Source organism: Papaver somniferum, chromosome 5 (genome assembly GCF_003573695.1).
Source record: "Papaver somniferum cultivar HN1 chromosome 5, ASM357369v1, whole genome shotgun sequence".
Classification (NCBI taxonomy): Eukaryota; Viridiplantae; Streptophyta; class Magnoliopsida; order Ranunculales; family Papaveraceae; genus Papaver; species Papaver somniferum.
In genome coordinates this window covers 127,318,134-127,344,976 of record NC_039362.1, presented here as the reverse complement: position 1 = coordinate 127,344,976, position 26,843 = coordinate 127,318,134, and the positions used below count along the sequence as shown (strand labels likewise).

The 26,843-nt window shown below is 36.2% G+C and overlaps 3 protein-coding genes, 1 long non-coding RNA gene and 1 other non-coding gene across 5 annotated transcripts; 1 reads left to right on the top strand and 4 right to left on the bottom strand.

Annotated features, from left to right (window-relative positions):
- Positions 1 to 1,778: 1,778 nt before the first annotated feature.
- On the bottom strand, positions 1,779 to 3,431 carry LOC113279576 (peroxidase 46-like). Its single transcript, XM_026528259.1, has 4 exons — positions 2,995 to 3,431; positions 2,719 to 2,898; positions 2,275 to 2,440; positions 1,779 to 2,194 (listed from the first exon to the last, which is right to left on the bottom strand). Exons 1-4 carry the CDS (start codon positions 3,250 to 3,252, stop codon positions 1,779 to 1,781), a joined length of 1,020 nt encoding a protein of 339 aa, XP_026384044.1. The 5' UTR covers positions 3,253 to 3,431.
- A 1,799-nt stretch (positions 3,432 to 5,230) lies between these two features.
- Positions 5,231 to 6,894, bottom strand: LOC113279575 (thiamine thiazole synthase 2, chloroplastic-like). The gene is made up of 3 exons (XM_026528258.1): positions 6,881 to 6,894; positions 5,489 to 6,428; positions 5,231 to 5,398 (listed from the first exon to the last, which is right to left on the bottom strand). Exons 1-3 carry the CDS (start codon positions 6,892 to 6,894, stop codon positions 5,231 to 5,233), a joined length of 1,122 nt encoding a protein of 373 aa, XP_026384043.1.
- On the bottom strand, positions 6,785 to 10,555 carry LOC113282647 (probable serine incorporator). Its single transcript, XM_026531695.1, has 7 exons — positions 10,323 to 10,555; positions 9,892 to 10,104; positions 9,499 to 9,738; positions 8,741 to 8,852; positions 8,175 to 8,349; positions 7,649 to 7,880; positions 6,785 to 7,321 (listed from the first exon to the last, which is right to left on the bottom strand). The coding sequence occupies exons 2-7, from the start codon at positions 10,073 to 10,075 to the stop codon at positions 7,023 to 7,025; spliced, it is 1,242 nt and encodes a 413-aa protein (XP_026387480.1). The 5' UTR covers positions 10,076 to 10,104; positions 10,323 to 10,555; the 3' UTR covers positions 6,785 to 7,022.
- A 2,623-nt stretch (positions 10,556 to 13,178) lies between these two features.
- TRNAN-GUU lies at positions 13,179 to 13,252 on the top strand. The gene has a single exon. It is a non-coding gene; the product is annotated as a tRNA-Asn (tRNA).
- A 2,114-nt stretch (positions 13,253 to 15,366) lies between these two features.
- Positions 15,367 to 21,950, bottom strand: LOC113282646. Its single transcript, XR_003327085.1, has 6 exons — positions 21,876 to 21,950; positions 21,669 to 21,784; positions 21,481 to 21,574; positions 21,226 to 21,376; positions 21,047 to 21,120; positions 15,367 to 15,728 (listed from the first exon to the last, which is right to left on the bottom strand). It is a non-coding gene; the product is annotated as an uncharacterized LOC113282646 (long non-coding RNA).
- Between the last annotated feature and the right edge of the window lie 4,893 nt (positions 21,951 to 26,843).

Genomic DNA, 26,843 nt, shown 5'->3' with positions numbered 1-26,843 from the left:
TTCCTGAATAACATCAATGACACATATCACTGTTCCAGGCTATTTTTGAATGATGAACTTGAATCATCATTTGGTTCCGAACAATAAATTGTTCTCCACCGAATTTGATCAAGTATGAACAAATGTTCATTAAGTTTAGTCATTATATCTAGAGAAATTCGTAAACTAAATAATTAGTTCTCGACTCGAAATTCTTGTCTATGTAAGCTAGTCTAATTAGTGGTGCAACAATTGTCTCAAAGATAAAAAAGTGAATATAACTTGAGAAATAGGTGGTTCATTCTTCACTTACCTTTTGTTGATGAAGTTCTCCAAAAGCTTCGGTTGATCTTCGCCTTCAAACGGTAAAATGCAAATGATGACTGGTTCGTTTCTCAACTCCACTATCCTAGACCGAGACTTAACTAATTGTAGACTAGAAATCAAGATATAGTTTTGACAACTAAATTTGACAACAAGCTTGATATATCAATACTTGTGAGTTCGACCGAGCAATGTAGACGACGACGATGATGATGAAAATATTTCTTCTTCTTCTTCTTCTTCTTCTTCTTCTTCTTCTGTTCTTCAAGGTTTTTTTGATGAAGCTGATGAATAAGATAAAGTAGATCGATGATGGCGATGATGAAGATGATGGAGATTTTCTGTTTTTTCTTTCCTACTGTTGTTGTTGTTGTTGTTGAAGATGATGAATACGTTTCTCTGATATTTGTTCTTTGATTTCAAGTGAACTTTTCAATTTTTATGGATTTTTGTTGTGTGTTCATGTCAAAGAATGAACTCAGTTTTAGATCTTGAATTATTAAGTGTTCATTCGAAAGATTGAACTCTGTTTTTTGTGTGTGTTCATTTTAAAGAATGAACTATGTTCTAGGTTTGAATTAGTTTGTTTTTGATAGGTGTTCATTTTGACGAATGAACTCTGATTTTTGTTCATAATAATGAACTTTGATTGGGGTGTTCGTTTGAAAGAATGAACTATGATTTTTGTTCATAATAATGAATTTTTGTTGTGTGAATGAATTCGAAAGTACAAAAAGCATGACCAAACACCTGATAGTTCATCAAATAGAATGAACTCATACAAGAAAATAAGTAGGACGTTTAGAGTTCATCACAGGCATGAAATCAAAAAATTATACAAATAGAAAAGTTACAAAAATTAATAGTAATATAGTACGGAAAGGTGTTTTTATCCATTTTATTTTCAAATAAAAGGACCAAACCATAATTTCCCTCGTTGGTCAAACATTACAACAAATGTTTATTTTTGTGTGTTTTTTGGTTAAGAATGTGAGACGTATCACACTCATCATGCATTAGTGCTACAATACAAATCCTACACTCATCAAAAATCTTACACTCATCATGACATGTAGTTGACATGTAGTAGTAGTATATGATTTTGTAACTTAGTATTGTTTATCACAAGTTTTCTTATACTAGAATGGTCAAACGAAAATACTGAAATGCCAGGATATCAATGATAGAAAATCCCAGGATTAATTCCAAAAGAGCGAGGACCCGGTTTCCGCCACATATCTCAACGATAGAAAGGCTGGTCCGACTGCCATTGAATCAACTCTCACGATAAATCCTGGGATTCTCCTGAGATTTTTCAAGAAAATAATTTTGCAAGATCTCTTTGGCTGTGGTGAGATATTGTCATGGTTGCTGGCAGCAATTAAGGCGAAAAGAATGAGCATACAAATCAAAAATTGTAATACTCCTAAAGAATGTGTAACTGAAAATCTAACAGTAAGATATCACAATGTTATTCATTGGTTAATGACATTACATGATCTTCTTATCTCCCCTTGATCACCTGTTTTAACTCCTACACTACTAAGTCTGACAAATGAATCTCCCCATTTCTGAAAAAACGTATCTTGATTGTCAGAAAGCTCTTCCACTAGCTTCTTTGTTCTTGCATCACTAAACAAAACTGAATCTGATTGGAACAAACCCTTATGAGCTATAAGATTTTTATAGTATTGGTTGTCAAACACAAATGAAGTTCCAGGATCATTGTTGACAGTTATGGATGCACTCGCACTCGCAGGGCATCGCTTCATTAACTCTGACGCAAAGACTTTGTCTAAGGCTTTATCAGCCAGTGTAAGCTCTCCCTTTGAATTTTCTTGGAATCTGTCACTGAATGCATTACAATGGGCAGCTCCGATCGTGTGCGCTCCTGCATATAATCAGTTTCAGATTTTGAAGATTCAAAATGAGCACATCGATAGATAACATTACGTGGTGTTCAACGTATACCTGAAAGAACAACAAGATCATCCAAAGACAAGCCTTTGGAAGTAAACAATTGAGTCATTTGATCCATAGTGAAACTTGTGTCTACCATGTTAGGCCTCACATTTGAAGCTAAAGAAACTTTTGCATCTCTTCTTCCAGTTGGAACCTCCACACTAGGTCCTCCAAACTGCACACACACACTCATGTCAGGGCTAATGGTTACATCCCACAAAAACTCCTACAAAGAAACTAGAAATGGCAGTCTCGCTCACCCTAACATATGCTTTCAGTCTATGTAGATATCACTCAAATCAGCAATGTCCAAGAGTCCATGTTTCCATCCTAAAGCACCTTAAGCTTGATGAATAATGTGTCTAAGATATTGCGGGGACTGACTCTTAATTTTGAGAAATTCAGGAGTGGAACTTAAAATTGGAATCAGAAATGTATGTGGTTAGTTCTTACAATTGCAACAGCATCTCTAGCAGCTAAAGTGATAATATCAGCACAAGAAACTGTTGATGGGCAAAACAATTCAAGCAATTCTTTGGCTGCCGCCACCACTGCAAATCCTCCAAGTGAAGTATTTGCCGGATCACTTTTCTCTGTCTCTTTTCCATCCAATAGTACTGATCCATCACAACCCTATAGAAATAAATGTCAATATTACAAGAACAAATAATATATCAGTTTAATTACCAGATTCACTAAATATAAAAAAAAATATCATAGTCAATTTACCTCCACTATGCAGTCATGGAAAAGCAACCTAAGCAATTTTCCAGGAATTGTTGGGTCATTGTTTGAAGCTGCTCTCACTGTGTTTCTAACCATAAATTCAGCTCCAGGGCATGAAGTTTGATAGAAGTTAACGAAAAGATCACCGGACGACGAAGACGGAGATGAGATCAAGAAAATGTACACAAAAATTACTGCAATTTTCAGCTGAGTGGAAGGGCGGATCCATGTATAGTTATCAATTGGTAATCTTGAAGCCATGTCTGGAATGTGGAGCTTTTTTTCTAGCTTCTGGAAGTGTTGACCTTACCTTAAATCTCCATCGCTACCTCTTAAACAGTACTCCTAATCAATACCGCATTATGCACAGTACCCGAGACAATACTGCATTAATGCATTGCCACACCAAAGTAACTGCATTCAGCGGTTTCTCAGTGAAATAGTAGGTTATTGGGGGAAGAGAAGATGATACATTGGTACAGTACAGAGAAGACATGGCTGTCATGGCATATGTCTTTTCTCTGCAAAAAGTAATTCACCACCGCGTACTGCATTTAAGTTCTTTTCTCACCTTCCCCCACTTCTGACCAACATACTACTAGTGTTTTTTTAACTGCATCATGTCCTTGTTTTTACTCTCACACAATTTTCTAGAGCTAAGAACCGCGGATCTTCTGACGGTACTGTGACTACTGTCTTTAATCTTGAACATGTTGACCAGTTAACCAGGAAAAGTTACTTTCATATAAAAAATTTCGTACCAAGTATGATTTTTTTATTTTTTTGAAGCACAAGAAATTTTGAGAAAACAAAAAAACCACGTAAACAAGATCCTTGACATAAAAAAACAATCCTGTTAAAGGGCGGCATGTTCCATTGGAGGGGCGGCAAGGGTGATAGCAATGTCCCTCTTATTGGTTAGGGGATGTTTTATAAGGGGTGTAAATTGATCAGATTACCCTACTCCTATTTTTAATCTAATGGAATCAGAAAAATCAAAACAGTTTTTTTGATTTTTTTCATCTTCTCTTCTCTTCTCCTGGTCCATTAAAATTGAAATTTTCATCGTCCTCGATTAATCAGCGATTTGAAAAATTGATAATCGTTGATTGAAAACTATATTTCCAAAAGACCCAGTTAGGGTTTTGTTTATTGTGTTTGATTTAAGTTAGTTTTGTATCAAAAATTAGGGTTTTGGATCAAAATTGAAATTGAAATTTCTGTGTTGCATGTGAGTTACGGTTGGTAATAACTCCAATTGGAACCGTAACTATAGATTTGGTTGATGTTACGGTTCATTTAACTCAAATACCAACCGTAAGTTCTTGATTTTGAGATAAAATATTCAGTTACGAATTTTTTTTCCAACCGTAAATTACTTACGGTTGGTCTCGTTACTTAAGTTACGAACCGTGAGTTGTCTTGGATGTTTCATTTTCTTTTTACGTACGGTTTGTAATTGCATCACTGTTACCAACCGTATTTGAGTTACGACTTGTAACTCAAATAACCTTACCAACCATAGGTTAATTATGGTTGATTTCGATTCATTAGTTACCAACCGTAATTTGTTACGGTTGCTATATGTTGTCATTCTACCAACCGTAACTGGTATTACGATTGGGTTTTCCCCAAATTGAACCAGTTACGTTTGGTATTCGATACTTTTGGAGCCGTAACTGAGAGTTACGGTTGGTAACGAGCTAAATTCCAATCGTAAGTTCTTCTGAAATTTTGAAAGTTTCGATTTTTTTACGTACTTTAGATAACTTTGAGCGACAAAAAGCTAATGGGAACTAATTTAGAGATTCACCCATCTCAAATTTGTCACTGGAATCACTCATTTTGGTTGAGTGAATCAAAATCTAAGGTTTCACAAAAATGCTTTTTTTCTTCTCCTCACAACTTTTTTTTTTAACTCTAAAAATCTGATTTTAGAGTCATTATAAGTGAAAATTAATTATCAACACTAATCTTGATTATCAATATTAATCTTGATTATTAATAATAAGACTTAATTGGTCATTTCCATATTTTTTTGATAAGGGCTGGCATGAATTAACATGTAATGACCCTTTTTGTCTTATTAGATTGATCATGCCGTCCCTTTAACAGGATTGTAAAAAAACAACCATGAACAGCAGACTATTTGATTGACTCATCAGTTCTACATATCATCATATCTTTGTTCTGTCCTTTTTGTTATTTATGCAATTCATTAATCTCAGCATCACTTTCTTTAAGCTTCAGCAGTCTCAGCTGATTCAGCAGCAGCAAGGATAAGTTCTGGTGCAATACCTCCCATATCAGCATAGTTTCCATCAATCACATTAGGTTGTCCCAATGCCTTCAATGCCAAATGTGCTGCCTTCTGCCCTGATATCATCATAGCTCCAAATGTTGGTCCCTGTAGTATACAACCAATTTAACAAAATAAGTCACACAAATGTAAAATCAACCAAGAAAAACTCAAAAAATGAGAAAGAAATTTTGTTACCATTCTTGGGGCACCATCAATTTCAGCAACTTCCATACCAGTAACAATCATACCAGGAACAATTTCTCTGGTGAGCTTAACAATGGCATCTTCAGCAGTGTTCATGTCGAGAGCTTTCATTCCAGGAACAGATTCAATCAAACCGATACTCTTCAACCTTTTAACACCGGTAGCACCAAATGGACCATCATGACCGCACAAAATAACAACCTTAGCTTCCATCACATTAGGATCCATACAAGACTGCGTATCATGGTTCATCGCGACTAATGCCCAGTTTGTAACAACTCCTGCAACTTTATCATCTTTAACGATCAAATCCTCTGCTGCAACAGCATTGAACAGCTTCACGTTTGGTCTCGCCAACAGCTTTGACATGATGGTGGAAGTGAACAATGCAGCGTGTTTGATGACAACATAAGTGTCTTGTTCATCGTATTCGATTTCGAGTTCGTCCAAGAGTTTGTGAGCCGGTTTACGAACAACCATGGCTGAGAAAAGCTGTCCGCCTAACCAAGCACCACCACCTGGAGACACTGACTGTTCAATAATTGCAACGTTAACATTTGGATTCTTACTGATTTCATAAGCACATGATAAACCGGCTGAACCGGCACCAACAACGACAACATCTGTATCGGCGTAAGTAATCATGTCTGTCATGTAACGACGGGTCATTTCACGAGAAACGATTGATTCTTTGATTGGTTCGAACTTGAATGATGTAAGATCATATGGTGGTGTTTTTGCTGCTGATGACATACAGATTGATGATGATGAAGATGAAGTTTTGCTGTTTTGAGAAGTTGATCTGATGGGTTTGATTCTTGATGGGATTTGGATGCCATGGAATAATGAAGATTGGGTTTCTAAGAACGGTGCTTTGGAAAGTGGTGAAGTAAGGGTTGTTGCCAAGTCTACGAAAATTCTTAGGTTTTTTCTGTGAATTGGTGCTCAAGTGGGAAGAGTAAATGAGATCTAATAGGGAGTTTATATTGAAGAAAATCGTTAGTAACGATGAGAAAATCGTCAGTATTGATGAGAAAATATCTCATCCGAACTTTCCGGTCACGGAAATGCTATTCTCCGGGCTAAGTCACCGCCTACATACGTGGTGTCACCTACTCGAGGAAAACCCAGATTTTTTGACTCAATAGACTCAATATAGTAACTCAAAAGTCAAAATTCTATAATAATTCCTCGTGATCAAAGAATATTGAAAATGCTCTTCTTTCTAGATTGATTTTATGCTGTAATAAGATTCAATCCTAGCAGAAAATTATTGCACATACGAGAGGAGAAATAAAATGAGACTTAAAAGAGTGAAACGAGAAGAGAGAAAACTATCACGTCGAGTCTGATTTTTACACGCTAGTTTTGTCGAAAACTCACAGTACATTGGCCATTAAGCTGCCACCAGGAACAGAAAATATTAACAGAAATACACGCACAGTTGCACACCCTATGTGATATACTACATAATATAAGTTTTCTGGAGAAAGATGGGACGTAATAGCATCAAGCCGTTGGCTGATTAGAACTCTCTTTCTGGAAACAGAAGTGGAGCAACCAGAGACCAAATGTACAAACCAGCAGTGGCCCATCCTGTCAATATTCTGACCCACACCGAAGGCCATCCGACATCCACAAGGTTTCCACTTTCCCCAACTGAGGTCGACCACCCTGTTAATAACATAGCAGAGTACATGCTGGCAAGAGAAAATATGAGGTGGAAGAATGAATATGAATATGTAACAGCCCCAGATGATTTTTCATCCTTCTTATTATCTTCTTGCTGATCATCCTGCTTGCTGAATGGAAGCAAAGGCTTTTCTGCACATTAAAACAAAGAAACTCCATTATTAATAAGTAAACCTTTAAGCATAACACACACTAATTACAAACACTTAAAAACACGACTGTACTCGCTTTCTCATAATTCACAAATAAACCCTTAATTTTATATTAAAATTTCTCAAGAAACTCTATATGATAACATCAACAAACAACTGGATTTAAAATATGATTATCAGTAGAAACCAGGATCCATATATGCAACTACCACAGTAATGACCCTCTGATAACCCTAAACTAGTCGAGTGACTCACGTCTCATGCTTCAAATCTTTCTCCAGAATTGCAAGAATGAAGTAGTACTAACCTTCGCCTGAACTTTCAAGAAAAGTTGTGGAAGAACCAGCACGAACAGCAGAGTAAACGACGGAAAGAACTGTTGTAACGAGTCCCAAAGTAAGTGAACCAGTAGAGACAGCTTTGGAATGATTGTGAAGGCCGTTACATTCATAATCCCTTGGTTCACTAGCAAGCCCAGAGTAGCATAGGTATGTGCAGTACACAGATATAACAGAAGCAGGTAACAGACTTCCATTCACCTGTATATGTGGCGCATCAACCAATGAAATGATAACTATGTCAGAGGCGGAATGTTTAAACAATATAATATACTAAATGTGGTGGTTTCTCTTACGTAACCATAATTTACGTTTCAAAAGGATACTGCTCTCAAGAGTTTCATGTATAGTACTGACTACTGTTAATGAAGTTCATACATAAGATTATGCTAGATCGTTTAGGAGACACTAATATGGTAAAAATTCTACATACATAAGATATCATGGAAAATGAGTTCAGGCAATTGTAATTAAAATGCAAAACTGACAACTTACCGCTGGGTGCAAAGCAACGATTGCAAACACGAACACAAAGATCAGTGTGAGAACAATAAAGAAGGTATTGAGCCCACAATCATGCCCAGATGGAGTAAAGAAATGGAAGAGCAGTCCCGAGAAGGAGAACGTTGCCACGTAGCAAACAAGTGAAACGACAAATAGAGCGATGTACCTGTATCAGTGATATAAGTTTAGAATAAGGATGAATAACAAAAAATAATTATCTTAAAAGAAAAATTACTCCCTCCGTCCCTAATTAGATGACCTAGTTAAAATTTACTAGTAAATTCAGAAATGATTTTTCTCTCAAACCATACAACGGATTTTCGTAAACTTTGTATCATTGGAAAGCATTTTAAAACACCTACCTAATGAATATAAATATGGCTATGAAATTTTACATATTTCTTATAATAATAATAATCTATTACTCCACTTATTTATGGTATAGGTCATCTAATTAGGGACGGAGGTAGTATATCAGAACAATAGCATGTGAAGACGTAAGAAAGGTGGATAAATGGAATTTAAGTATTATAAAGATTCAAGTTTGTGAAACTGACCAGAACTGTTCATCCTTTTTAACCCAGTTGTCGTTCCATCCATGAACAAAATCCAGCAAGAGAACAACTTGAACAAGAAGAAACAATCCTGACCCAAATTTGGATATTGACTCTGCATTTACAGATCGCAAAATAACAAAAGCTGTAAGCCAAACTTCGTAATGGAAAACTAATACGCCGAGAAATTACCAAAGATTTATACGTAAGCATTCTTTAAAAATTCAATGGATGAATTGCTGCAGAGCACCATTGTATAACAGCACAAAAGGAACTAATAAGAAAAGAACACAATTATACAGCTAGAAACTGACATGAAGGTTACCCCAACTACCAAATATCATGGCTCAATATGCAAAGAGTTTCATGGAAGTTGTGTCCGAAGGGGTTAAAAGTCCATGTGAGAAAATATTTCACACTCTGACTTAGAAAAACTTAATTTTCGTAAAAAGACAAAACGAACAATGTCCAATAAGTATTTTGTATAATGGATACTGGGAGGAAGACAAACTGCAATGTAGTGTATGATCATATTTGCAGCATGAAGAAAAGAAATCCATTGCATCTAGATGATGCGAGTACACCTCGATATGTCATTCATATACACAGAACATACATTAAGTTATAAAATATCTTATGCAAATGCATTAAGTTATAAAATATCTTATGCAAACGGCGGGTCAATAGGAAGGTCAGTCACAGATTCTACAAAGAAAATTTTTTATGCGATAGAACAGAAGCTGCATATGAAAGTCACTCACCATAAAAGGTTACGATCCCATTTGGAAGGAAAAACATAAAAATCACCATCAGGCACCAACTAACAACCTTCATCATCCATCCACCATGGTGCAAACGGTCCCTAGGGTCCTTCTGGTCCTTGACACCAATCATTATAATGGCAAGGATGGTGAAAAATAAGAAGTTTCCCAAACTCACACGCAACACGGCATCAGTTTCAAACCACTCCCTATCCGGAGTCTGGGCAAAATGATTGATCCCTAAAACAAAAAAAAAAAAATTATCAAGAAAGATCAGTTTCACACAATTTAACCAATCCACAGACCCTAGATTTCAATGTTAATAACAATTTCACATCCAATATCAAAGGTACAATAGCAATCCATACAATTCAAGAAACAATGAGTACATACATGGGATTTTCTCCATGAGAGGAGCAGCAACTTCTCTGAGGATCCATGAAACCATAAGAGAGAAAGCGAAAAGACCACAATAAGCAATTCGAGCAGAGCGTCTACTGATGCTGGATACAACTGTTCTACAAGCTTCGCATGCACAAGCTGCACAGCATGAAGCCAGGCAAGATGCTGCCCACATATTTCTTCTTTAAAATCCCCCTTTGATTACTAAAACACACAAAAATCCGCGATCAATATGTTTACTTCATATTTTAAGCATAAAATTAGGGCAAACTTCTCGTTACAAGCGAAATTTAAAGCAATCGAAAATAACATGATTAGGTCAAATAATCACAGGCTAAAAAACAAAAAAAAGGAGCAATTATTCGTTGTTGAAAACCCTAGAAAACAAAATTAATTGGTAGACAGAGGGAAAGAGGAAGTACCAAATCGATTGAAGAAGATGAACGAATCCAATAAACTGGTGTTTCAAGGAAATTTAGGATTCCTTCTTTGAAAGTCGCGTATAGTGTGTCTTTTACAAAGAGAGAGCTTTTTTAAAGGTGGGTAGATGGACTATCCGGTTTATTTTCCTCCTCTCTCGCGGATTTGCAAACCAAATAGAACTAGGTGGCAAAACATTCCGAGTCATGGTGACAAATTTTGATGCTCATTTTTGGTGGCGTCATGACTCATGTGACAGATTTTGTTACATAGACTATTTCTGTTTCAGAATAAATGATACTCCCTCCGTACCGAGGCGGAATTTTGATTTTTCTTTGTCCCACTAAATAGACGGAGTCCTATTTTCAAGATGAATTTTCTCACAAATACCGTCACTTATTATGCATAAAAAATTGTGTTATTAGGACAAAGGGTAAACAAAGAAAAAACATGAAAAATGATGAATGCAAGGTAATTTTCTTAATCTAAGAGAATTGGTCCCTCCGCCTATATAGGTGATACGAAGGGAGTACTACTTCTATTTCAGAAAAAATAATACTTTTACTTTTTTTTATCTCTATTTAAAATTAGGTTTGGTTGAAAAACAAAATATGAAAGTGTCATTTTTGTTGAAATGGAGAGAGTATGATTGAATATAAATACCAAACAAATGAAAGTATTACTTTTCGTGAAATAAAGAGTGTATATAACATAATATAGGTAATAAACTAATTACTAGCCAACTAAAGAGGGTCGAGCCGATCCTAAGTCTAGAAGGACCATGTGTGAATTTAATCACATGACTTCTTTATATAGTCGATTTTTTTTCCTCTGATACTACACTTATAAATAAACACTTTTCTCTTGTCGATTAAAAAACCACAAAATATATGACGAGGAAAACTTAAAGACTCGTTTTTCATTCACAAGAATCGAATAGGTTGAGGTTTTTTAGTTAAAGGTTTATATATAATATGACTAACAAATTGGCAGTCTGGTGATTAAGTCCTCAGTTTTTGAGTCTATGTAGCTCTATATTTTTTAATCTCTTAAGAGGAAAGGCTTTGAGAGAGGGTCACAATATAATTTCATGTCACTTATTCAGCGCAACAGATTTTTGAAAATATGAGAAACTTTAGATCACAATATGGACTTTAAATAAGGAGTAGATTTTAGGTTGGGTTAGAAATTTTGGGGTCACCGTGGATTGCAAAGCAAATTTTTAGCTCAACATGTAAATTTTGTGTTAGAAAAACTTGTGATTATTTTTGGTCAGATTTTAAGTCTGAAAACATATTTTAGACTCCGATGTAGAATTTTAGTCATGAAACAAACTAGATTAAAATAGTAAACTTAAGATCGCACGTCTAAATTGATCAAAGCCAAACCGTCATTATACCTTTCTCACTGGTTTTTGCAGAATCGGTGGATTTTTAAAGTTTTGTTTCTAAAGAACTTTTTTGAAGTTTTGTTCAAACTGCTCAAATTGATTACAAATATTCAGACTTGTGGTAGTTTATAGTTAACCGTATGGTCGAGAAAAATTAGGCCAAGATGATCTCAGACTAAACATGAAATTAAACTTTCGAAGAGGAGGAATAACTAAATTTAGCCCAGCAAAATTTCTTCCTCAGGTAGAATGATAAGGCCGTAATTGTTATACCGTTAAAAAATAGTTTTACATTTAGATTAAACTAAAGAGATATAATAGGTCTTCCCAGCTTTTATAGCAATATCGTGGTTAACAATACAAAAAGAGAAGGTTGTTTAGCCCTATTTGAGTAGCCAAGAAGGCAACTCTACGGTAAGTAAGCGTATGCAGATAGTCTATAAAAGTTGTTGGAAAATTAGACATCTTCATTGCGATGAAACGATTCTTGTCTAACTAAAGAGTCTAATTTTCTTTCTGCAAACCGGAATACAAGGTGTTTTTTAAGTTAGGGATTCCTAGCCAGTGTGCTAGTGTGTATACCTTGCAGGGGTGGAATGGTTCTAGCCCCCTAAAATCTCCAAAATTGTAGAAAAATCCTCTATTTTTTCTTATTTTTTGTGTTTATTCCATCATAAATATAAAATTTAGTACACTGAAAGTACCTGCAGTATTACAAAATTATTTTGGCCCCCTTTGAAATCTTTTTCTGTCTCTACCTATATTTACAGTCAGCATAACTCTCAGTAATCAATTAAAAAACAAAATTAGCAGCTAGTATTTGACTGCAAGTGGTCTGGAGTTGAAATCATTTAGAGCATCTCCAATGCAAGGGGTAAAGGTCTTAAATTAGCATGACACCTAGGATTTAAGACCTTTTCTACTTCTTCAATGCAAGGGTGAAGGTTGTAAGTGGGGGTAAGTGAGAAAGTATAAATAAGACTTTCTTCATTGCCTTGGATCTTAGGTTCACATCATCACTTTGTCTCTAAATTTAAATAAAAAGGTGTAGGTAAGACCTTGGAGATTGGAGATGGATTTTAGGTCAAAATTTCTATCTTTATTTATTTTTGTCTTTTAGCAAATGACCCAAAAAAAAAAGATGATAACAAGACCTCCACCTAGGATGACCTTAACCCTTTGCATTGGAGATATCGTTAAGTTACTCATTTTCAGAAACATTGTCCTCAAACTCATAAAAACATTCAAGTTACTCAAGTTAATGTTGAGATGGGGGAGTGGGGGCATAATTGTCCCACCACTGCAAGCTTCAAAGCCTATTATTCCCTTCTATGCGTAGTTTGTTTCCCATACCCACGATCCTAGCTCCTCGTTTATCGTAATAAAAGCCATTTGGAAAAATTACATATCCAGATTCCAGGGCAGGTAACAGGAAAAGTTGACAAAGATTCAGAACTTAGACCAAAACGCTGGAATAGCTCAGCTGGTTAGAGCGTGTGGCTGTTAACCACAAGGTCACAGGTTCAATCCCTGTTTCTAGCGTCATTTTTTCGAAGCAGAATTAGTAATCCTATAAATGGCAACGAAGGAACTAAGGAATGACGTCTCACAGAAGAGACATCAGCCTGAGAAGAACTGGATATGACCTAATTGGATAATTATTTTGGGATGCATTCTGTTTTGTTTTTTTTTCTGCTTCGTATTTCAATTGCCACATTGCCCGTACGTAGTGTGTTTGGTATCATACTCAAAGTAAGACAGCCAGCCTCCTAAAACAGCTAGTCTAAAGTTCACTGTTTTGCTGGGAGTTTGTGTGAGAAACTTGAATTCTTCATCAACCAAATTAACCGCCCATATCTTCCCTTTGTTATCCAGCCAATGAAGTGCCCCATCTACAAGTACACCGCAATGATCCATGAAAGAATGTGCAATTCTTCCTTTGTCTCTCCAACCAGTACCACTACCCAAAGTGTAAATTTAAACGAGCGCATCACATTCATCATTTTTCATTTCGTAGTAGATTATTCTGACAACCTTATAATCTTTCGTATCAGTATTCGTACAACCGAATCCATAACAAACTTGCTTAGTTTTTCCACACCTTGGCAAATTGACATACTCTCGGATCACAGGATTACATATGGAGACATATGCACCATTTTCTTTAGACAAACAAACTAATCCATCACATGAGCTAATTAGTTCATCAGCACTAGAAATATTAAGGTATGTTAACATCTTTGGATATGTAATACTACTCTTATTGTTTTTGTTTCCACGGTACTCTGCATAAGCCATATCATAATAATCATCATGACACTCTACAAAGTAAAATAAGATTCCCATGTCACTGGCACCATTACTATTCTTGAAACGAGGATAGTATTTATAATTATGAAAATGGAGAAGTTGAAGCAATTGAGAATGTAAATGTTTTTCGACAAACTCAGGCCTCCTAAAGACCTTTAACCAAGTTTTGCATACCAGTTTGCTATGAAAAACTCCCTCAGACGGTAACGGTACTCTAGATATGATGTCTAATAATATTTCTTCAGGTATAACCCTTTTCACCAACTGATTTCTACCAGATTCATCAATCGAACTAAGATAAAAATCCATACCTTATGATCTTTCGATTCTCTCCTTGCTTATGATCTTGCGTATATTATTAGGAGATGTTGGAGAGGAGAAGCGGGATACGGAGATTTGTTGTGTTTATTTTCCGGTAGTATTTTTTTCTTCCGAATCAACTAGGGTTTCACATACGGAGATAAAATTCAGATATATGATTTTGTTGTCATATATCTAAAGAGTTTGGGTCAACAAAACGGGTACAACGGCAATTTTTCAAGTAAAATTCGGGTTCCGAAAAAGAATTTAGGCCATGTGACTATGTAATTAGAATTAGTTGCCTTATGCATGGCATTTATATTTCTACAATTAGAAGTCAATGATTCACGGCATAGTCAAGAGATATCTCCCGGGGAACTTCGCTTTGTGGAAATGGAAGACAACATCTTTCAAGAACAAAAATGCACGTCCATCTCGTGAATCAACTAGGAGACGAATTCATGCAAGAACAAAAATGCACGTCCACCGTATTTGAGGGTCATGACACTGCCACCACCTCAGAAGTAGAAAGAAAATACCAACGGATCAGTTTATAAGGTCATTCTCACTTCAGTCTCATCAGCGTCATACCACTTCAAACGCCAGTTCTTCCAGCCATGCCCATCCAAAACTACCGGGTTACGATGATTAAGAAGCCAAATTCCTAGCTATCAAGAGAGAACATTCAAGAAGTAGTACCAGTTTTTCCTCTTGATTTTTGGAAATACGAGGCTTTCCTCATGTTTGTGGTGTTGTAAGCTACCATCTTTCTTTTCCCTTGTGCTTTTCTTGGGTATTGTATCATTATCTATAGAAACTTGTTATACGATTGAAAAAATTTAGACTCACCTGTATATTCCAATGATTTAGTTTGGGTACGTTAGAGTAGGCCAGTAACCAGGTAGATTTTTGTTCAAAGCAGTCAATGCAGGAGAAAATGCCAGGCCACCTGCTGGCAGATTTTTGTATACTAGGCAATCTTGAGCCACAGGGCTTCTTAGATTATAAATAGTACTAAAACACAGTGAAGACTTTAGAAATTTGGATCATAAAGTTCTAGCATTGAGATAAATAACATATTTCAAAACACATCTGACCTACTAAGAGTGTAAATTCAGCAATTCGTTAACCTAGAATACAATCTTGCTTCACCAAGTTACCACTAATTCAAAACATACATTGAACTGGTCAAAAGATTTACCTTCACGTCGAAAGGATCATGACGCCATGTTTCTGGCGGATACAACATAAAGTTCTCCAGTTTACTGGTATAGACATCGGCATATTGATGAATGTTGTAGGCAAAAGCAGATTCCTGACTAGTATCAGCGAGGAAGGTAGCACCAAAAGAGCTATTAAACATTCTCTTCATCTTAGACCGTGCCAACTGCCTCTCCTCATTTAGTTCCTTCAAAAGCAAGTCAAGTATAGGGTGTCATTGGGTTTTCATTTTAGCTTCAAGGCGAAGTTCGGAAATTTTGCCTTACATTTCTAGGCGGTTAGGCCTATTATTCATCTGGGTAGAACAGTTGAGCTAAGAAAAACTCAAATTATGCAAATCATGATCGAATCTATGGGGAAAACATGATACAATAATGTAACGTACATGTGCAATGGTGATAGCAGTGGAACCGAAAGATTATTGTCTTTCTACACCCACCGAGAAAAATCATGTATAGTTCTTTTAAGACATGATTTTAAATTAGTTGTGAAAGACAATGCCCTATTGAGCCATGACTTTCACAGCCAACTTAAAGCCACGTCGCAAAAAAGGTATCACAAAATTTCTCTAGGTGGGCGTAGAAAAACCTAAATCTTCAACGGGTTCTAATAAATCCCTGGTGTGGATTATAGAGCAGAAACAAAACCAGTTGTTACCAGAGACTTTGGTAAATGAGATAGTTTCTTGACATGAATGATTAAATTATCTGAAAGAACTTTGTAAACTAGTGTTATCTAAAGGAACTTTGTCCTGGTGATTGACAACAAACTTCCTGCTAGATCAACAACACGATACATGAAATCCACTATCGCACCTGAACTACACAACTCCGCAAACTTGCATAGCTGAACTATGCAGATATTTCCGATTTCGTATAGTTTTTCGGGTTTGATAGGATTCTGGTTAGTATTTTACAAAGAGAAAATTTTGATAGGTATAACCAAAGAACTTAAGACTGACACGTAAGAGATAATTTCCTAAACCCAAGAAAAAAACCAAAAAATCATAAGATTTATTTGAACGATTTAAAAACTTTTTTATTACCGAACTCAAAACCAATTGAACCCGTGGCAGAGTCAGCATAAGCAACAAGCAACTAATTCCTTCGGCACTGGCCCACAAACCCTACTTTGACCTTCTAAAGCTAGTTCCCTTCTTTGTTCATATATTGCCCTTGAATTAGGGTACATATATCGACCAAAAAATCAAGCCTTAGAAAGATTAAATAGACCTCGAGAGGCAGCAGCCTTCAGGGAAAATTAACCCCATGACATAAGCTGGCTCCACCCGCCACTGATTCTCATGGTTTTGTGATGTGAGCTACTGAAACACCTTACATGATATAATAGACCTTCCCGACACCAAACCACACATTTAATTCCTCCCCTAGTTCTCCTCAGGCATAAGCCAGAGTGAACGCTTATGATAGGATACTGTTCCAGTCAATTGTAAAAGCTTCACTGCAAGGGTAGTTTTTATACAGTAAAATCCACTAGAAAGTTATGCTTGGTATTCAGACCCGACTCTCATCTACTGACTCTACCCGAACAATATGGCATAATTTCAGCACTGACACCCTTTTTCAAAATAGTGGACCTCAAACAAAAGCCATACCTGTCTAGCAACATTTAGCTAGCTTAGCAGCAAATGCACTTCTAAAACAGTGACTGAAATATGTAAACTAGCTGGATATACTCAGGGGTCTATGGGGAAACAATAAAAAAGTGTAGGGTACATACTAGGCTTGTAACCGTGTCAAACACTGTATTAAGCTTTAACATTGACTAAGCGTTGCACCATTTAACAAATTGTGAGATCCCAAATGTAGCAGACGTGGGCATTGACAAGCTAACACAACTGCAATAACACTCAGATCACTAATCACTCATAAGAAATCGGGTTTACGATGCAAAAATCTAAAACTCCTCAGATCCAGAATCAATCAATAACTTTGCACAAAAAGACATGAAGAAATAAAAAGAACAACACCAGGCTCAAGCACATGTGCGGCAATAAAACTGCAGCAACTCAAAAAAACCTAGCTGTGACTAACAGAATCTGTACCATATCAACAAATTAGCAGAACTGACCTAGCTCAAAACAACGATCAATCAAAACAGAACTTGTTCTAAACAGCCCAAAAAACCCTAGTGCAAGTCTGTAAACATTAAGCATCACATATATTAGGGTTAGTCCTGTAAATCATCACTATCTAAAATATTGGATTTGTAGGAGACGTCCAAAGTTAGAACCCACCCACATCATGTCCAAAACAGAGTAGCTGATGCTCTCGCGAAGATTTCTAGAATCAACATTGTAATTTCAGATGGGAGCTAAACACTCTTTCAAGTCATGTCATTCTCAATGATACACGTGACATGGACAAGGAGTTTAGGGACACATTATAGTAGAGTGTTAGAGTCTAACCTGCATGGTATAGCAGAAGTGTTGTGTAATCTCTTTGCAGTTCATTGATTCAATTATGTTTTTCAGAAAAATAATAATTCGGAAATGCTTTGAATCCCACAAAAAAATCCAAGAGAGAGCGGGTGACCCACTTCTCCAGCACCTATCCCAATGATAGAAGGACTGCATCCATTACTATTGGATCTTCTCTGGGTACTGCATCCATTACTATTGCATCCATTACTATTGCATCCATTACTGTTGTGAACGTAAACCCGCCTGCAAAAATTCCCGTTAAAAATCCCGAGAGAAGATCTAATGGTTTTTGGAAAACCCCTCTAGCATTGGGATATGTGCATGGAAAAGTGAGTTTCGGGCGACTCTCCTTCTGTCAATTACAAAAGCTTCCCTGCAACCCGAAGACTCAGCTTTATTATTGATATTTGGAATTTTAAGAGAATGTGAAAGTCTAAGATCATCGAAGTTAAGGTACTAAATGCTCATATTAGATGGAATGTAAGCCAAGTTGTGTTTCATCCCTATCAAATCCAGGGGAAGTTAGAAACACAAGGTGGCTACACAAACTCTAGCTTATGAAAATTTTAGGTACAATTCAGTAGTAGATTTACCGTGCACCGGACCATCAATAAGCACAGCCATCTCAAAACAAACATCATTTGCACGGTAAATCTACTACTGAATTGTGCTTCAAACATTTTAAAAACAGTATAAAACATGCTTGGCATTGAGAACGAGTCTCATATGTTATACTTTTTTTTTGTGGTGCTATGTCAGGCCTACAATTTCCAGTAAAAAGTTCATTATCATTATTATTATCAAAGTTCGGGTGTTTAATTCTCAGTCTAAGAGACTTAATCAAACATAATAGCCAGCCTCTTTTTGAAAGTAGTTGGGTCTCAAACAAAAGCCGTAGCCACCGGATATATTAGAATCGCTAGCTTAGCAACAAACTCTAAAACAATGCTAAAGTATGTAAACTAGATGGATAGAATACTCCTAGGTCGACTTATGCGCTTTGTAATACTAGGAAGAGATTTGAGAATGATCCAGAGAGATCTTTGAGAAAACTTCATCATTTCTTCCCAAACTGAGACCTGTAAGTCCTGTGGCAGGGTGAAATCTAAATCATTCACATCTAAAGGATTACCCACGTATCCATATATTGTATTTGTGGTGGATGAATCCCAACAATCGGACTCCAAACAATCTACAAACAACACACTAGTCATAGAGTGTCTAAAACTAGAACCCATACATCATGGTTGACAATGGAATTAGCTTTGAGCCTTCAAGGCAAAGCTAATCAAGAGAAACTAAGGCATAGAAATGTTAAGCTAAGAAAAACTCAGGTTATGCAAATCAAGAGCCAATTTATGGGAATGCAGAATATAAAAAAAATGCAGGGGACATATGTGCAGAGTAGATATGAACTTCACCCTCCAACGAGAGTACACATTGATATACTAGGCTTGTAACCGTGTCAAACACCGTATCAAGTCTTAACACTTGACTCACTTGACTAAGCCTAGCACTATTTAAAACAATCAAATGAGATTCCGAATGCAGCAGATGTGAGCATTGACAGGCTAACACACCTTCAACAACATTCCTTCTCAGAGTTTGCTGTTGCGATTGCATAAATAAATCAGCATATCTTTGAGCAAGGCTGACAAATATCAATGATTAACCAAGAATAAGATCGATTCATACTATGAAAAAAATCTTGTTTTGCCATGGAAAAATCTTAACTTCTCAGATCTAGACTCAATCAATAATTTTGTAAAAAGAACACAAATAGGTTCAAGCATATGCGGGGACATAAACTGCAGCAAACCAAAAAACCCAGCTATGACAGACAAAATCTGTACATACCCTATTCAAAGTTATGGATTATGGAGCAGAAACAAAACCTGTTGTTACAGACTTTGGTATATGAGATAGTTTCTTGACATTGGAAGATCAAGTTATCTGAACTTTGTAAACTAGTGTCTTATAATGGATCATGGTACTTCCAGCTTTTGGGATTTAGTTTGCTGATGGACTAACTATAAACTATAGATCCCTTCTCTCCAGTTCTTGCCCTAGTGATCCTCAGGCATATGCCCAAGGATGATTATGATGGGAAATTCCGTTGAATTGCAAATGCTCCATGCTCATTTATCTATGAATAGGTCTACCCTAGAGTTTTAACAACCTAAACACCAAAAAATAATAAATAGTAGTTCTGACTGACCGTCCTTATGAAATCCTTCAAAAACTGTTTCACATAGTATGGAGCTCGCCTTCCCAAGATTAAAAGTGGGCCTAATTTTGTGTGAGCTGAGTTACTTTTAGTGCTAAGACTTTCATGCGAGACCTTCTATTTCCAAAAAGATTAATAATTCATAATTGCCCGAACTGATCAAGATCAAACTAGTTTGATTCAGACAATAATAAACATTTTTGGAAACGGTGGATCTCAAATGAGAACCATGACACCCACTAGATACACTAGAAATATCAGCAAAGGGATTGGATAAATGCGGGAGATGATGTAGCATCCGTCCAGTGAGGAAAGTCACCACATCATGTTCCAGATTTATCCCATCCCATTTGTCCCACCTATAGTCGGGTCTTAGTATAATATTAGTGTCGGATTGAAAATCTCAGTCTGGCAAGTACTTTTCCTTCTTTGTACACTCAAAACAACTGTTGAACTGTTAACTAGTTCAGCAACAACTACAACCTCTAAAACAATGGCTAAAGTGTGGATAAACTCATTCTATGATCAGTTTACTCGCATGATTTGAGAATGAACTTGATTAGAGGTTTAATCTAAGATCCAGAGAGTTTTCTTCAAAAATTTCATTGTTAGTCCTGTTCTAAATCTGACTTCCATACATTTCATCGTTAGTCCTGTTCTAAATCTAACTTCCATACCTAAAGGATTGTCCAAATATCTATAAATCGGATTCGTGGTGGATGAATCTCATCTATTGGACAGACTCCACAAAATCTACACACACCACACTAGTCATAGAGAATGTCCACATTTGAAGGGAAAACTATTTAAAAAGCAATGAATGGCGAATACCAACCTCAATCCAACAAGTCCACGAGCTTGACCTCGCCCAGTATGCCGTGTCCCATACATCTCTCTATTTCCTCTAGGCTACAGAGAAGATTAACAATGTGAATTTAGTAATAAGCATAGAATCATTAAGCAAAAAACATTCTTACACAGGAAACTAAAAATAACTCTACAGATAATGCACACCTTTCGACAACCAAAGAAGCATCTGTCAAGCTCAATAGACCCAAAGAAATACAACTTCAAGAGACACCCCTTTAGCTTATCCTAATACAGTCCTCTAATTGGAAAAGACGGATCCCAGTTGAACAAATCTCTGGATACTTAAACTGATAAACTGTAAACACAAAACCAAAAATAAACTAAATCACTTGTTCCAAAACTTATCTTAAAAACAGTCAAGCAACAAACAAATACAAACACATAATTGGTACTACTAACCTCATTTACAATGTGGTCTTTTGCAATGTATACTCATAATCAAAACCATGCACTTGTATATCGTCCAATCTAAGATTCTTATTCACATATATACCTAAAAATTTCACCATAATACACAAAATTACTGTCAGAATTACAACGAAATCAAAATCAAAATAAGATGAAGGAACGAAAATGAGAAATTTGACCTTCAGGATTCATTTTAGGCAGAATATTGAGTGCTTCTGGAATCTTGAGGAAGCTCCTTCTAGCAGAATCAAATTCATGTCTCAACATCATTTCCAGAGTTCTCTGATCATAAAACCTAAAAAATGAAATTAGAAAAGGAAAGAACAGAAAAATAAGAGAGAGAGAGAGAGAGAGAGAGAGAGAAGGGAAATATGATAGAAACAAACCTTGAGGTGATTGTGGAGAATCAGGGGTGAAGGAAGGAGACATGGAGAGACAAGAAGAAGAACCATTCTATCAGAAAGATTTCGGTATAATTACATATGTTACAATATAAACATATAAAGGGGTAATTGGATGGACCGCAAATCCATGGACTGTAGGCCCTGTAACACTCTCCCTGGTGCGGTTCAATAATAAAACTTTATATACACTGCTTCACATATAGTGCTTTGAATGTAATTCTTCAAATGACGTCCTCTCCTTGATGGCTTGTGACGAAATCAATCGCCTCATTAAAACTTTGACAAGTAAAAACCCAGTGGGTTAAAACCTTGGTACAACTCTTCACATGTTGTCTTGTACTTTACACGTAGTTCATCACATGCAATACGATCTTCAAAGACGGATGAGTCTAAGTTAATTGTCTCGTTAAAACTTCGTCAGGAAAACCCAGAGGGACAAAACCTAACTAAAGAAAAAAAGTACAATATTAAGCAGTAAAGGTGATCCAATATGTTGCCTCATTAAAACCTTGACAAGGAAAACCTAATAGGATAAAACCTTAAAGGAGGGAAAAGAGTACAACTAGACAGATCCAAGTAAAGGTGATCAATTGCAGATGATCACTTTGCTCCGTTGAAGTTGACTAGTTTCTTCACAACTCCTAAGGAAGAAAATCCTCGTAGGAAAGACAATAGGCTTGGTTGGGAAATTACATTCCCGGTGTTTGTTGTTGTCTCATTAAAAACCTTGACGAGCAACAAAACCCTGTGGGAAAAAGTAACCTCGGTGAAGGAAAATATTTCAACACAACATTAGATGCTCCCCCTGATGTCAGACAATTTTCATTAGTCTAATGCAGTCAAAAGGAGTTTATCACACTTTACTTTGGTGACATGAATGTTTATAAGACCATGTTGTTGATTCTGGAAGTTACGTTGCTTAACGGACTATCGCGTTTCATTTCTTTGATTCAGATATTTTCAGTAATATCAACGTGATATTTATATCTTCAACGTTCAACATACTTGATGTTTTTAGTATTGTCTCGCTAAAAACCTTGTCGAGTAACAAAACCCTTTGGGAAAAACTATTCTCGATCGAAGGGAAAAAGAGTACAATACAACTTCAATTTCGAAGTAAATTATATGGACATCATATCCTTGGACCCTCCCCCTGATGTCGGCATCTCCCCCTGATTACTTTCAGAGTTGTTCCAGACTGTTCCTTTAGTCATGTACTTTTCAAAGCTGAATATCGGTAATAACCTAGAAAATAATCTACCATATCTCCCTATGATTACTTTCGCTGGAGAAGAGATTATTGTTCCTTCATAATCAACAACTTTTGTATTGCACTTTCATTAGCATTCCTTTTAATGTCTTCGTAGGGATAAAACAAATTTATGTCAATGGTTACTTTTAAGTACATGATTACATTCAATATACCATTCCAATGACGTTGTGTTGGCGCGGAGCTATATCTAGCTAACAAGTTCCCTGAGGATGTAAAATTTAATCGAGTACATTATTATACTAAATACAAAAATGCGTCTATTGTACTTAGATATGGGAATTTCATCTCCCAACGCATCTTCGTCATATTTCTTTTTGACAAAATGGTTACTTACTTACATTTGAACCTCGACTAATCATGGGAGTGCTATCAGGATGCATGTCTTTGTTAAATTTCCTGACAACTTTAGACATATGCAAACTGGTGGAATAATATACCACAAGTTCAGTAATCCATCAAGCTTTCCCTAGATTTTTCATCTCAAATTTGGATTTTAAATAGCTTTTAAGGTCTCTTATCACATCAAGAGTACACATCATGTTTGTACCATCAACATAAATAGCTAGAATTCCAAATCAGGAACTTTCTTATGAATATGCAAGGAAAATAACTTACTTGTCTATCCCCTCCAAATCAAATAGCCACTTAGACGGGTATACCACATCCGTCTGATTGCTTGAATCTATAAGTGAGCGTTCTATCTAACTGTAAACGCACTCCGTGGTTTAGAGCCATTTGATTTGGGCAACAAAAGTCTATCAATTACTTTTGTAAATATCTTCTATCTCTTGATTCTTTCAGAGATACGTAACAACCACATACATATGCTGCATTTCAAGTCCTTTTGAAATTACCAAGCTAACTAGGTAGCAGAACTCTATAACGTTCATTACAAGAGAACAATTCCAGGGCTTTGTGAGAAACCTCGCGCCACAAGGCGGGTCATTGTACTTTAAGACTACTTTCTTCTCATTATGCTTTATGAAAAATTAATTATATATTTCCAATAGGCTTTACACTTGGTTGGTTAACACTACCACACTAAATACCCGTATATTTGCTAAAGAACTAAGTTCTACCTGGATTGTGTATGCCAAATATGCTATTTATTTGAAATTAGTCAAAGTAAAGCATGGTTCGATCTCATTGTGCTCTACTTATGGAGCAACTATTTATGGATTATATCATTATTGTGCACGCATGATCCTTCCATTAACTCATGTGCATTCTCATAATCCGTCAGGATTTCATTGTTCTTTAGAATCATTTAAAACTTCGGAGCGTCCTCCAATTTGATTCATGGACATATTCAGAGACAATCTTATGAGATGATTTCTGATGATATAAATAAGTTTTGCCTTACTCACCTACTTCCTTTCTAGGTGAGGATTGATCGAACCAAGTGGCCTTTCCATCTTGCTTTATGGAGCCACGGCCTCAACTACACTTCCACCAAGTGTAGTTGCAATACCTTAGTCTATGGTGTACCCCATACCGAGGATTTCTAACCTTGCAGGAATATTTGCAGCTAGTATGTATGATCTTGTCACTTTATCGACATCAGTGTACATTCTGAAAATCAAATATTCTTTATCACTTCACATTTACATTTGTGGAGTACAACAATCAATATGAGACATAGTGGGAACTCACCACGAAAATTCCTGTCGTTCCCTTAGATGATACTTTTTTTTATCTCCCCCTAACGACGGGAAGACTGTCTCATTAAAGTGATAACCCGCAAATCTAGCGGTAAGAGATCTCCTGCCTAAAGTTTTAAAATGCGGATAATTGTTGAGAGTAAATATCCAACAAAATTACTTAATCATTTTCGTAACCCATCATAGTACGATGTGGACTCGTAATGGCACATATATAGTGCAACCAGAAATGCGTAAGAACACAAATGTCAGGCTTAAATTCAATTACCAACTGGTACGCAGAAAAAGTTGACTAATATTGGGTTCTAAACCGAATTAAGTAAAGATGCGCGTAATATTGCATATCTCCAAAGCAATAAAAGGTAGGTTGGTACGCATAACCTATTCCTTGAACACCATCTGTAACCTTTGATGGTAGCTTCTGCGAGACCATTGGGTATAAGATGCTCTATGTTGATCCTATTGAACATGCAATATTCATCAAGTCCTTTTGATGTAAATTCTCTAGCATTAACAAGGGTGGTTAGCCTTTGCACTTTGCATTGTGTAATATGTGCTAGGAGTTTTCAAACACAAATTTCTTGGGAACTATAACTAGTCCAAAATGTCAAAACATTCACCAGATCCATCAGTCACTTTAATGGTCCGCATTCTGCATGAATATTTTTCTAAATTTCACCTTGTTTTCTTTGTAATATGAAAATTTTACCATTTGCATCTTAGGATGGTCTCGATCTTGTTTTACTGAAGACTTTGTAAAAATGAGTAATATGCTTTCTTACCTAAAAGCATAATGGGAAGGGGGTTGTGCATCTAGTAATTTAGAAAACACTTATTGAGAGATATGTCGTCACTTTGCATTCTGTCAATCTTTTTTCCATTTTCGTTCACTCAAATAAAGTGATATTTGTATGAGTTCTGTCAAAACAATCATCATGTCACAAACAATGTTTCTTTATGGTTATGCCCAAAGCCTGTATGAGTCAGTCATCGTCGGAGTCAATATGGATTCAATAATCCAAATATTATAGTGAATTACATTGCACTAGATTGACTCATTAGTTTCTCTAAAATATATTTCCTTCCAAATATATTAGAGACAATAAAAGATGCAATCAGTTACATTCTCATCATTTTGATGTTCCATATGATATCCATTTGCACGGGTGATGGTTTTCCAAAAGTTGTTGTAGTGATAGTGGTAAAAAGATTCGTTTCAGACTTGTGAATGAAATGAAATTTTTAGATTTAAAAAAAAAATATATATACAAAAAATATTAACAATGGGCGAGAGGTACTGGGACTAAGGATTTGTCCGAATTCACTACACAGGGTTCATTCATATATTCTTTGACAATTTAAAACTCAATAAAATTAACATGGGCTCTGATTTTGCCAAGATAGATTCTCAAAACATCGATTGTAAGTCCTAAGCATGATGTATCAAAACAACTAAGCTAAGCATACATCATCAAATTAAATAACAACCAATTAATTCAAATCATATTTCAATTTTAAATTAATGCAAAAGTCATAAAATAAATTTACCCATGTATGAAATTCACCCTCCTTCGTCGTCCCAGTGTTGGGTTTAGCTCATCATGATAAAAACACGCTCAAAATATTTATTTATTGCTCAAATGGTGTTTACAATGAAGAGAAGAAGAGAAAATGGTGTAAACAGCTAATGTGCGACCCACAAGAAGCGTCATAAAAGAACGATAAAAGAGAAGTGCTATTGTCGTTGTGGTTCTAAGACCCACACCTACGACCCAAGCCTGTGAGTCTGTTTCACTGTTGATAAACGACTGTCCCTGCGAGTCTGTTCTTCGTGTTCTTGGTGTTCTTCATCATCAGCAGGAGCAGAAACAGAGTTTCATCAACTCTTGATTTCTCGCTCCTGAGCTCTCCTATCGACCCCGAACTCTCGACACCCTTTCTACTCAACCCTAGCAACCTATTTATAGCCAACAGACCCATTGAATCTCGCTCATTCACTCCATATAATTCTCTTTA